This window comes from Phacochoerus africanus, chromosome 2, assembly GCF_016906955.1.
Source record: "Phacochoerus africanus isolate WHEZ1 chromosome 2, ROS_Pafr_v1, whole genome shotgun sequence".
Classification (NCBI taxonomy): domain Eukaryota; kingdom Metazoa; phylum Chordata; class Mammalia; order Artiodactyla; family Suidae; genus Phacochoerus; species Phacochoerus africanus.
This window is the reverse complement of record NC_062545.1, coordinates 111368531-111381449: the sequence shown is the minus strand read 5'-3', so window position 1 is coordinate 111381449 and position 12919 is coordinate 111368531. Positions and strand designations below refer to the sequence as shown.

Below are 12919 nucleotides of genomic sequence, written 5' to 3'. Positions count from 1 at the left end.
AAGAGAATTGTCTGAAGCTGCTTTATTCCCTTCCAAGCTCACTGTCAGATGATTTATGCTTCATAGGTAATCAAAAGCTCAAGTTGGTTGATTTTCTTCTCTCACCTCTGCTTCAATTCTGTATCTACTTAAAATTTCCTTCCAAAGCTCAGACTCCTGTTCGCATCAGTTTAGTATGTCTGAACACTAAACAATGTCTGGGTTAGAAAGCCTTTAACATCTGAAGTTGTAGATCCCAATTTTTTAAAAGGCTAAGGGGCTAAATATGCTTAAATAAAGTATGAATTACAGGAAAACATTATATCTAGATGGTGGAATCATGGTCATTTAATTTTTTTATTTTTAAAAAATAAACTTGTAGAGCTTCGATCATTACAAAAAAGTGGGGGGGAAAATATAATTACAGTTCGAGCCAATTGGGATTCATATAGAACAGAGGGAAGATGCAACTAATTTGGGCCCTATTTTCATGACAATGTAAATTGGCTAATTCATAATGTTTTCATGGATTTACTGAAACATTTTCTCTAAGAAAATTATAAAATCACTGTTAACATTTTGATATGTCATTCTGTCATTTTTCTATGTATATGTATATTTATATTATTGTTTCTATGTATATTTTTACAGGTATGCATATGTATATTTATATGTATGTATATTTTTACAGGTATAGGCTTATACAGTTTATACTGTTGAGTGCATTTTAGTTTACGTAATTCTGCAGCATGAATATTCTTCTGTGATACAAGGAATATGATAGTATGACTTTTAATGGGTGCCCAGAATTCTGTTGTTGTCTCTGTATTTATTTAGTCCGTCCTTTATGACTGTGTATTTGGGTTGCCGCTAATCCTCTGCTCTTATAAACAAGTACTAACATTTAAAACATAAGAATTCTATTTTTCTTTGTCAGATCTGTATAGCCATTTGCCTCTGACCACCAACTTTATTATTTAGCTGTGTAATCCAGACTCTCAGTTGAGTTGTGGGATCCATGATAGCTGAAAATGCTCCTCAGCCATGGATCGGTGTTACTCAAGTGACTCATTGAGACAAGCAATTTTGTGCTGGCCCTTTTATGTATTATCCAACCACAAACGCTTAGTATGCTTTTTGTTTTTAACCCCAAGTTTTTATTTGAAAAAATTTCATGTCTAAAATAGAGTCCAAAGAATAGGACCACCAAATAGCTGTATATTCTCTGGATTCACCCATTGTAAACACTTTAGTTTTTAGTGGAAAAATCTTTACATAAAGACTAGGTTTTGAAAAGTGTCAATAAACATCAAACCCTGAAAGAAGTAAGCTAAATGGGGAGCTTGTGTGATCTGTGGAAATATGCCCCAGATTATCGTGTCACCACATTTGAGGGCTTTGTACCTTCTTAGTTAGGTTGACACAGCCAGCCTGTCTGCTGAGAGGTGTGTCTTAAAAGCTGCCATACAGAATACATTGGGGGACCCTTCCAGTGAACACGTCATGAACTGCATCCTCCAGAGTGGTCCCAACTAGGGTTTGTCCTGCTGTCTCAGTTCTTGTTTTGTTTTGTGCCTGCAGTGCTTCCCCATCATACCTTAATTAAGCACTGTTCTCCCAAGTAAATCAATCACTAGAGTCTAAAAACTACTTTGGGATTCTTTTTTGAGTTGAGGAATGTTTTTCTTCTTCCCATCACCCTAGCTGAATTTAAAATTCAAAGCAGTAGCTCCTCATCAAATAATTAAGCTGATTGCCTTTGTACATTGGCAACATCATTTTCTATCTAATTTGATATTCTGTGGGAAGCGGCAAAGCCAATTTAACTAATAAAATGAGGCATCTTTATATTAGGCAGTGTTAATGATTAGCAGCAATGTGTGTCCTATTTTGATTTTGTTTGTTTTATTTTAAGTTGCCCGTTAGCTGCAGTGGTTACTGACTCTGAATAGAATTCAGGGTCCTGCCAAAAGTATAGACCAGTTATAACCCTGCAGAAAAATGGTTATGGATCTAGCTTTGCAATCAGATAGATATGGGTTTAAGTCCTATTTCTAACCACTAACTTGTAGCATCCCCTTAGGGATTTATCTCATCTCTCGCTCTCTTTTTTTTTTTTTTTCCATTTATGAAAACAAGAGTATTCAATTATAAGACGTAATGTAAAGGTACAGTGTGGTTTGGGTGAAAGGTTACACACACAGGTCAGTGGAATAGAGTCCAGAATAGACCCACATAAATATGGGCAACTGATTTTCAACAAAGTTACAAAAGTAATTCACTGCAGAAAGGAGGGCATTTTAAATGGTATTGGTACTGGAATAATTAGACGTCCACATGCCCCCCCCCAGGTAAAATCTAGATCCTTATTCATACCTTATTAGAGAAATTAACTCACAATGGGCCATCCCTTTCTAAATTATCCATGGCTTAACCTAAACAGAGGCTGCCCAGTTCAGGTGGAACCCTTGCCAATATAGAAAAAATTGAAGGCTTCCTCTTAAGTTCTAAGAAGAATAGAAATGCATGTAAAGTCATCTAGGAGTCACTGATTCATACTTATGTGAACAAAGAAAATAGCTCTTTTAAAGAATAATTTGGGGTTAGCTTCTAGGAACTGGTCAGTCATGTGGAAATGAATGGAAAGAAGAGGTTTTAAAATCATAAGGCATAGTTTACAGTATGCCTGTTTTAAAATATACAGAACAGTCCAAACTCAACAAAGCCTGTCCAAAATAGCCTAGCTCAGACAGTCCTTCCTATTCCTTATGGCCTGCTAGTGCAGGATATTGAAAACAGTCTTAATACGAGCTCTTCGCCATTTGGAACTTTGTTGTGAATTCTCCCTTGTGGATATATTAAAAGACAGTCATACTTTCTTAAGAGAACAAACAGTACTTTTAAGTGAGAATCAAATGAACGATGAGAAGCAAGGCAGGGATTCTTATTCCCTCTTCCCTGTCTAGGCTTTATTTTTGGTTGTTTCCAGCCTTATGGAAGAGCTCTCATGGGGCCTTTTGTAGTGAATTAATTGTATTTCTAGTGAACCTGCAAAAGGTTGGGGAAATGACTGTTGATCTTTACAAAGCCAAACACAAAACCCTCTTTCCGTTTCGGCCACAGAGCTGTGACAGAGAGCATCAATCAGCTCATCACTCTATGCACCCAGCAAGCTCCTGGCCAGAAGGAGTGCGATAACGCCCTGCGGGAGCTCGAGGTGGGTAACTGGAAGGACTGCTGTGGATTGAAGAGTTTGTGTCTATCTGTCCTTTCCTTCCAGGGTCATTTTCTTCTCCTCTGTTCCTGCCTTTTATTTTCCCTGGGAAATTGTTCCAGAGTTGGCCAAATTGGTCAAAGTTTCAGTCCAGGTGGGAAGGGATTGCAGTGAAACCAGATTTGCTGGGATCATCATCCCTGCTTCCCTGTTTCACTAAGATGAGAATTATTTTGCTAAAGGATTCTTTATTTCAAACAGGGGGAGGCTTATGGTATTGAGTGTAGGCTGAAGAAAAGCAATTTCTCCCTAAAAAGTTTTGGAGTGATTGTTCTTCGGCATCGGGGAGAAGCTGGGATAGATGTAGTTTTTGAGTAACTTGCCATACATTTTACTTTCTAATGTGTAGGGGCACATTATAGAAAACCCAGGGTGACACTTGTTACCCTGTCAAGCTGGCCAGTCAAGCTGGCTGTGAGCACCTCGTGGCCCAGAACACAGTGTACATGCTTATCACTTTATATTCATACTTAGGGTTTATTTTGAATGGAAAGTTAATTTAGGCTCATAGAATGCATGCAGATAAAAATAAAATCAGTGTGCCTGCTTGTACATAAAGCAGTCCTAACCAATTCAGGTAAGATTGAAACATCCAAATGGTTATCTTAGAAGATATGGGTTAGTTGTACCCAAGGTACCTTTAGTTTTCTGAACAGGAATCCCCACCATGCCAGAGAGGACAGCGTGTGGAGGGAGGGTTGATTGCAGCTTCTGAAGGGTTTGCTCTAGGCCCAGTCTGCCGATGGCAATAGGCCAGCACCACAGCTGAAAGTGACAAGAGGCTTGTTACTATGGGACTGAAGCATTCTGAAAACAGGGAGAATGTGTCCTACGTTGCGTGAGTTACTGCCCTATCCTGGTCTGTTCACATTTGCAAATATCAATGATACGTGGGCTGGTGACCTAAATGATATCTGTTGGCCCCGATGCAAATCCTCCATCCCTTAACGGTACCCTGGGTTGCCAAAATTATGACTGTTTCGCTGTTGCAGTTACTAAGGCAATTTGGGTTGTCCAAAGAGTGGGAAGAGCTTCTTCAATGAAATGAGCTCCTTCATGCAGCCCTCTTTCCCTCAGATCTTTGACTGGGTAACTCGGCATTTTCACCGTGACTTCCCCCCACCCTTAGTCCCTCATGTGGCCTTGTCTTTCTGTTGGCAGTGTCCCCCCAGGCTACTAAGTCCTACTGTACATTCTCACTCAATGGGAAGGAGGTTGGCTGGCTGCATCTCCAGACTTTCTTCCCCTGGAAAAGTCTGTCATAAGTGATAATCAAAGGTTATTGCAACATGAAAGCTAGCAGTGATTTTCGGCACAGTGGAGATAAGGAAGCAAGCCCCCTGCCTTGTTCCTTGCTGGACATTTAAACAAGATTCAACATGTCGTATACTTTTTATTTTTTATTTATGTTTAAATTGATTTAACTTTTTTGTTTTTTAAGGTTACACCTGTGGCGTATGGAAGTTCCCAGGCTAGGAGTCGAATTGGAGCTACAGCTGCTGGCCTACACCACAGCCACAGCCACGAGGGATCCAAGCCATGTTTGCAACCTATACCACAGTTCATGGCAACGCTGGATCCCTGACCCACTGAGCGAGACCAGGGATCAAACCCAAGTCCTCATGGATACTAGTCGATTTCATTTCTGCTGCACCACAATGGGAACTCCTAACATTTTGTATACTTTTTAAATTAAAAACAAATGGACCATCCCAGTGGGCAGTTTGGGGGAGTTACCTTCTTTCATGCCTACCCATTAAAAGTTTCCAAAATTTAAAACTGATGGCCCTGCTGATAATGAAGTTACAAATCAGTGGGTCCTTGAGGTTTAAATTTCTCTGGCAGAGAAATTGTGCTCATTGACCATGAATATATTTGCCTTCCATTAACTTTCAGATTTCTTTAAGAAAAAGAAAATCTCCCCCCCTTCTGTGGACACCATGCTTTTCCTTCAGATTTGAGAACAAGATTCTCCTCTTTGTCAAAGCTTGACCTGAGACACCCCCACCCCACTCAGGATGGTTGGCTTACAAGAAATCTGAAGTCGCAGACACTGTGATCTAAATTCCCCTCCCGAATCTGGATCATGAGTGCTCATGACCAGAATCCGTATGGAGAAGTTGATAGTTGGTGTTTTACATTGAATTTTCCTTATTCTATAACACTTGCTTAATTTTCAATTGTATTCTTCCTCTGTAGACTGTCAAGGGGATGTTGGACAATCCAAACGAACCCGTTAGTGACCTCTCATACTTTGACTGCATTGAAAGTGTGATGGAAAACTCCAAGGTAAGCCTTTCTGAGCTCTCGGCATCTCTCCTCATTGTGGGGAAGAATCTAGATGTGCTTTGTGTGCATCTGCCTGTGGCCACTCTCCATGGCTGCCTGGGTCATAAAGCCTTGTTGTTCCAGGTGCACTGGAAGCAACTGGGAGTCTGATTGAACACAGATTGCTAAGCCGCACCCCCAAGTTTCTGATTCAGTAAATCGGAGGAGGGGCTGAGATTGTGCATTTCTGACAAGTTCCCAGGTCCTGCCCACTTGGTTGAGAAACCACAGTTTGAGAACTATTGCTTATACCCCACCACAGATGGGTCTTACTGTGAGTCAGATCATGTATGTCCTTCAGGTGGAACTGTTCTTCTGGGGAAAGCCCTTCAGTGACCTTGGCTTATGTGAGACCCTCTTGTGTGTTCTTTTCACCAGGGATCCATGGCATGCATTCTCAAAGGGAGTGAAAAATGGTGGGATTTTTCTTTTCAGTGGGGATGGGGAGAGCAGTGAAAATAAGACAGTACAATGGTTTGCGTCCTCTCTTCTCCAAGTTTTAACCTTATGCAACAAAATCTTAGCTCTTAGTACTTCATTTGATGTGGATGGCAATCTAAAAGACTTCTTAACAGAGCAGGTATTTTTAAAAGCTTGATAAAACACTTAGCTATGATAGTAATACCAGTGTTTTTGATAATGCCGCAAAATCAGGTTAAAATGAAATTCAAGTGAGATGAATGGATATCAGGCAATTATAATTTGGCTTTGTACTTGGAGCATGAATGTGTACTTTTGTTACTTTTACACTGGCTTTGGAAAGACAGCTGTACTGGTGACATCAGGAAGGTTTGCTTTAAGTTGGGCCAAGACTAGTAGAGTTTGTTCTGCCTTAGCATCTTTTATGGAACTGTGGATTATCTAAAGGGAGGATGCGTATGTCTTACATAGGTAGATGCAAAGAAACCATTCTTTATAAAGAGGGATGCAGGGTGAGGGAGAGCAAAAGGCTGTACATAAAAATACCCTCCAACTTCTTTGCAGGTCTTTATATAAACTGGATTATTTTGTGTATTGAAACAATTTTGGAGAATTTCTTTCTTTTCCCTGTCCAAGATGGCTTCTTGACAAAGTGCTCTGTGTTGGGTTCTAGACCTGGATGTGTTAGTCTGTCTAAAGAGTTCTGTTGAACATCCTTCGTTTCTAAGATCGGTGACCCTGGAAAATAAGACCTGCCTTCCTGCGGCATTAGGAAGCCCATAGAATACACAGTAGCAGATGTGGGGCAGACATCCTGCCTTTGCCTGTGTGACCTTCTCTCTGACCTTGTGCAGGGTTTTGGACCTCTCTGGGTTGGATTCTGAATGCTAAAATCCCTTTTAAAGACCTCTGGAAAAAGAACGTACCAATGCTTTTCACAGTAAAAGGAAATATTTTACAAATGTAGCCTTAGTGTTCAGATTGTCTGTCTCTCAATATGTATACTTCCAAACAAAGATAGATTTAAATTTTACTGTCAACAAATAAGTGAATTACATCAGGAAGGGTATGTGTGTCTTCTGCTTTCTGGGTATGACTTCACCTACAGCTTGGTAGATAGGTCTGATTTTTATATTGTGGGAACTACCAGTTCTCAGTTTAGACCATTCATCCCTGGGATGCCCTGTATAGATTTTACTTTATTGATCTATATATGTTAACTCTATCACCTTAAGATATCAATACCTTTTCGATGAAAGCTTCATACTTTCATTATTTTTATTTGTGGAACAGAAATGATATCATTATCTTGAAGCTCTTCTTATTGCATATAAAGGCAAATAATGGCAAGTATTTGTGAATTTAGTGGCCTTGAACATGCACTTGGATGTGCAGCCCCTTAACCCCATGGTCTGAAAGAATGCTGACCAGAATATTTCTGGTGGTTTGTTTCACAGGTTCTGGGAGAGTCAATGGCAGGGATTTCGCAGAACGCCAAGACTGGGGACCTCCCTGCCTTTGGAGAGTGTGTGGGGATTGCATCCAAGGCTCTCTGTGGACTGACAGAAGCCGCAGCCCAGGTAAGGACTGCTCCCTGCGGCCCACGATGCAGGCCTTGCAGCCATGTCCTCTGCCAGGTCCCTATTGGAGGCACAGGGGGCTTCAGCTCCAGCTCTGTCTCCACCCACCATTGCAGAAAGGTGGTAGCTCTTATGCTGGCTGGCATTCAGACAGAGCATTAGCTAATTATCCCCCAGGAGCAGAGCAGCCTGGGAGGACACTGAACACCCAACCTAAGGTTTATCCCCCACCCCCAATGGTCATTGTTACAGATAAGTTGTTTGAGGGGAAAATAGGTATTACATAATTCAAATTCCTTCTGAGGCTTTAGAGTTGCAAAACTCTTAGTCATGCTCTTTTTAGGGTAAGAGGGAGAAAAAATTGGATGCCATCATGCAGAGTCGTGATCAGGCATGCTCCTGGCCGGTCTTTGACTGTCCTGTGCATTTCCAATAATTACTGGGCTTGTGTAATTGAACTTTCAAAACTGTCAGCATTTACCTTGAAGGATTTATTATTTGGCAATTACCTGGAGCCTAGACAATTTTACTGAACCAAAGAAAAACATCCCTAGTTTGAGGGATAAAATTACCTCCCCTTATTCTGCCCCTCTCATCTCAGGGGAAATGAGTTAAGGTTAGAATTCCCCCTTACAGATTCCTCTTCTCCCTGTTATTTGGCTGACACATCCAAAAGGTTTGAAGAGAAGACCTTCTCTTGTAGCCTCTTGTCTTCTTGGAGACCAAATGTTGCCACTTTTTTTTTTTTTTTTTTTTTTTTGCCAAGCCCATGGCATGCAAAAGTTTCCTGGGCCAGGGATTGAACCTGAGCCACAGCAGTGACAATGCTGAATCCTTAAGCACTAGCCCACCAGGGAACTCCCCAAATACTGCCTTTTTTTTCCCCTTACTCATTCTTACTTACAGTTTGAAATATTGGCCCAAACAATAAGTATGCCTTAGGCTATGAGATGAGAAACCTTTGTGTAGGGCAGTCTCCAGGGTTGGCCTACCCAGAAGCTCCATGCCATTAGTCTACATCCACTCTTTTTCCCTCTCCCATCTGCCAGCCAAAGAGTGAGCATCATGGTCATATGGAAGAACTTCTTGAGACTTTCTTAAGAACAAGGAGACTTTATTCCAAAAAGCCTGTGGCAGATTCCTTCTGGCCCAAGTGGCCATCAGCCTGTCCAACCTTAAACCCTTATTGATGAGATGACCCTGACCACCTTGTGCTGGGAGCAGTGATAATGACTGCCACATGTGCACTGTGGGACCGTGGTTCCCCTTAGGCAGGCAGAGGACCTGAGCTGTGGCTTTCCTCCTCCCTTCCAGGCTGCATACCTGGTTGGCATCTCGGATCCAAACAGCCAAGCAGGCCACCAGGGCCTTGTGGACCCCATTCAGTTTGCCAGGGCAAACCAGGCTATCCAGATGGCATGCCAGAACCTGGTGGATCCTGGCAGCAGCCCGTCACAGGTAAACATGGGGCAAGGATGTGAATTCTGTGAGCTCTTGAGCTCTTGGAGGTGGGTGGTGGGAGGCATGAGTAGAGAAGACCATTCCTTCAGAGCTTGCAAATCCAGCTCAAGGCAGCGCTCTAGATCATGACTTAGGGGGATATTGCAACATGCAGTGCAAGTGGAAACGGGCAGGTGCTTTGGAGTGCAGTGCTGGAAGGCATTCAGTGTGGCGCGGTCACAGCGAGTTTCATCAGGAGTCTAACAATTCCATTCATTCAGTGCAGGGGGCATATGTCAAGGGCTTGCTCTATGCTCAGATCCCTACCCCCTTGACTCTGACTGTGGGATAGAGTTTGGGAGATGGGATGACAGTTCTAGGGAGGCACGGAGGAAGGTATGATGAATTCTCCAGCCCTGAGCCAGGCCCCAGAGCTGGGTCAGAATCTATAGCACAAAAGGAGACACAGAGATGTTTGAGAACTAGACAGTATGTGTGACATTCCATGATGCTTCTGATACCTGAGAAACATGGATCCTGTTGAGTAATTCAAGCATTGTGTGCTGAAAAGGAACAAGGATGGCCCTTGTGGGCTAGCAGAGGCAGACTGTCAGGTAGCATACCCCCTGTTGGCCCTAGGACCAGCTTTCTTGAGGCAGGAGAAGGACCCAGTAGAGGAGGTAATAGGGAACATCTGGACCTAAGACAGGCATCAGTGCACCTGAGGTTTCTCACCTGTCCAGTTAAGGCCAAAGGGGTGTTAGCAGCCCCAGCAAGGTGGATCAGGTGGATTCAGAAAAGCAGTTGGGGGTACACCTGGGAGATTCCTGAGTGAAACCCCTTAACAAGGTGCCTGCAGCACCTTGGGGTAAGGAAGGAGCTGATGCACCTTGATGGTCGCTTTGCTTATAAGGACCTGGACTCTCCCATGTGGAGGCTGCTAGCTTCATGTGGCTGATAAGCATTTGAGATGTAGCTGGTCCACACTGCGATGAGCTCTAAGTGTAAAATACAGGCCAGGTTTCAAAGACTCAGTAGGATAATAATAATTTTTTTTTAAATGTAAAATCTTAATATGCTTAAATTGATTTCATGGTGAAATGAAAGAGTTTGGCTATATCGAGTTAAATAAAATATATTATTTAAAATAATATCCTTTGTTTCTGTACTTCTTTGAATGGGGCTACTAGAAAACTTTAAAATAGGTACGTGTCTCGCCCTGTATGTCTGGTGGGCAATGCTGGCCTAGACCCTAGACCATATATCCCTTCTGGCCGGGGGTCCCCAAGGGTAGCTACCTACATCTCCTTTGAGATGGAACCCAGCCCACTTCCACCACTATATCAGCATCTCCTTTCCATTCCTTTATTCTCTCTGGCTTAATGATTCTTGCCTTCTCCTTTCTTAGAGTGACTTCAAGGGTCTGCAGAGCTAGAAATATGGGTTTTATTTATAGGAGCCTGAGACATGTGAGTTGAATGAGAATCTAAGGCTCGAGTCTAGGGTGGATTCCTCTGCACTGAAGCATGGGGTGCCCTGCTTTATAGGTTCTGTCAGCTGCCACCATCGTCGCCAAGCACACCTCGGCTTTGTGCAACGCGTGCCGCATCGCCTCGTCCAAGACGGGCAACCCGGTGGCCAAGAGGCACTTTGTCCAGTCAGCCAAGGAAGTGGCCAACAGCACTGCCAACCTGGTGAAGACCATCAAGGTAGGTCGCTGAGCTGAAGCTTTAGGGGTCCCTGTAATGCCTGTTGCAAGGGGAAAGAGGTACGGGATGAATCTAAGATTTGCGTTTGGTGAAGTCCAGCATCTAATTCAGTCTCATGATTTAAGTCCCTGAGGAGGAATTCATGAATGAGAAAGGTATTTACTATGCAAAACTATCAGCCTTGGTCTCTCCTAACCTTCTGCATAGCATGTGGGGAGGGGTGAACTATGTGCTCTGTGGGGCTGGTTGTGATGGGCTGGCCAAGGGCCCTGCCATGGTGGCTAAATATCTCTGGACCAAGGGAGATGGGAGAGGGGAATGGGAAATTGTTGGGAAAATCTCTTTCATCTAAAATCAGTTTAATCTGTCCTATGACATCTATTCTGTCTATAGTTGTTTAACTGTTTTAAGTGGAGCATCAGCTTCTTAAAATAGGGCATTCCATGTTTTCACAAGTTCATCTGGGTGTGAGTGGCCATTGGCAGGTGAGGGGAGGCGGGGCAGGGTGCCTTGGGAGGAGGGAGTTGCAGTGGCTGAGCTGTAGTAATAGCAGCAGACCACAAATCTAGTCAGTCCTAGGTGGGACACCAAGTGGACAGCCGTAGGCTGGACAGCAGACCCCAGGCAAAGAACCCAGTGCCCCCTCCAGTCTCTAAAGGAGGTGATCATGGAAGGCAAACTAGGCAGACTGGCAGTTCATGTAAACCAGAATATGGAGGAGGGAAAGGCCTCCGGGGTGAACACTTGACTTCAGGGTTCTCATGCTCCTTGAGGTAGGATGCTCGGCTCTGTTGCTGTCCTGGAATAATAGGACTTCCCTGCCCTCTCCAGAGGACAGATTGCCACACACCTCGTTTCCCTTGCACTGTGTGAAGCTGGTTTAGTCATGTGGAAAAATCAGGCAACAGGCTGAGCCAAGCTGGAGCTGAGGAGAGACTGTGCCGCCCAGCATTGGTTGGAGGTGGGCAGGCGAGAGCCATGGGGCAGTTACCCCATCAGCAATTTCTTAGCTGTTTGCATAAGATTTTTTCTGTCTTTCTTTCTTTCCTTTTTTTTTTTTTTTTTGCCTTTTCTAGGGCTACTCCTGTGCATATGGAGTTTCCCAGGCTAGGGGTCCAATCGGAGCTGTAGCCGCCAGCCTGCACCAGAGCCACAGTAATGCAGGATCCAAGCGGCGTCTGCAGCCTACACCACAGGCTCACCACAACACCAGATCCTTAACCCACTGAGCAAGGCCAGGGATCGAACCTGCAACCTCATCGTTCTCAGTCGGATTTGTCAACCACTGAGCCACAACGGGAACTCCTACGTAAGATCTTAAAAATAAAAAGGATAGGAGTTCCCGTCGTGGCGCAGTGGTTAACGAATCCGACTAGGAACCATGAGGTTGCGGGTTCGGTCCCTGGCCTTGCTCAGTGGGTTAAGGATCCGGCGTTGCCGTGAGCTGTGGTGTAGGTCGCAGACGCGGCTCGGATCCCGCGTTGCTGTGGCTCTGGCATAGGCCTATGGCTACAGCTCCGATTGGACCCCTAGCCTGGGAACCTCCATATGCCGCGGGAGCGGCCCAAGAAATAGCAACAACAACAACAAAAAAGACAAAAGACAAAAAAAATATAAAATAAAATAAAATAAATAAAAATAAAAAGGATAAACAAAACTTACCTATTTGAAGATAATAAGATAGGTTGAAGATAACCTTAAATAACAACCAATAATATACAAATTAAAGCTCGTGCCCAGGTGTCCCCAAAATCCTGGTGGCAGCTTTTCTTAATTACCATCAGAGTTTTAGTATTAGAAATGAATAAAGCTTACATTTTTTTGGCTGCACCCAGGACACGTGGAAGTGCCCAGGCCAGGGGTCAAACCCTCGCCACAGCAGTGACAATGCTGTGGCGAGGGTCACTAGGCCACCAGGGAACTCCAGAGGTTACATTTTTTAAATGTTTAGTGTGCACAAAGCTGGCTCCAAGGGTTCTGTGTATATCACTCCGTCAGTCCCACAGCCCCCCTGTGCTTGTCATCCCCGTTTTACAGTCCAGACACTGACTCACAAGGAGGTTAAGTAACCGTCCCCGGGTGACTCAGCCAGTACGCGGTAGATCGGAATTCAAGCTCAGATCTCCTGCTCTGGCCCTTGGCCTGCAGTTCCTATCTTCTGTAGGGAGAGACTACCCCATCTCACAAGC

At 43.8% G+C, this 12919-nt stretch overlaps 1 protein-coding gene across 5 annotated transcripts in view; it reads left to right on the top strand.

The window, feature by feature from the left end:
- Nucleotides 1–12919, top strand: part of TLN2 (talin 2) — a 469337-nt gene that overhangs the window by 365339 nt on the left and 91079 nt on the right. For all 5 annotated transcript variants that reach the window (XR_007133078.1, XM_047766192.1, XM_047766194.1 and 2 more), the window contains 5 exons: nt 3103–3196; nt 5453–5542; nt 7459–7581; nt 8896–9039; nt 10569–10730. Coding sequence is in view for 4 of the 5 variants with exons in the window: in XM_047766192.1 (XP_047622148.1) it covers nt 3103–3196; nt 5453–5542; nt 7459–7581; nt 8896–9039; nt 10569–10730 (613 nt within the window). In the remaining variant the exon portion in view is untranslated. The remainder of the gene's footprint in view (nt 1–3102; nt 3197–5452; nt 5543–7458; nt 7582–8895; nt 9040–10568; nt 10731–12919) is intronic.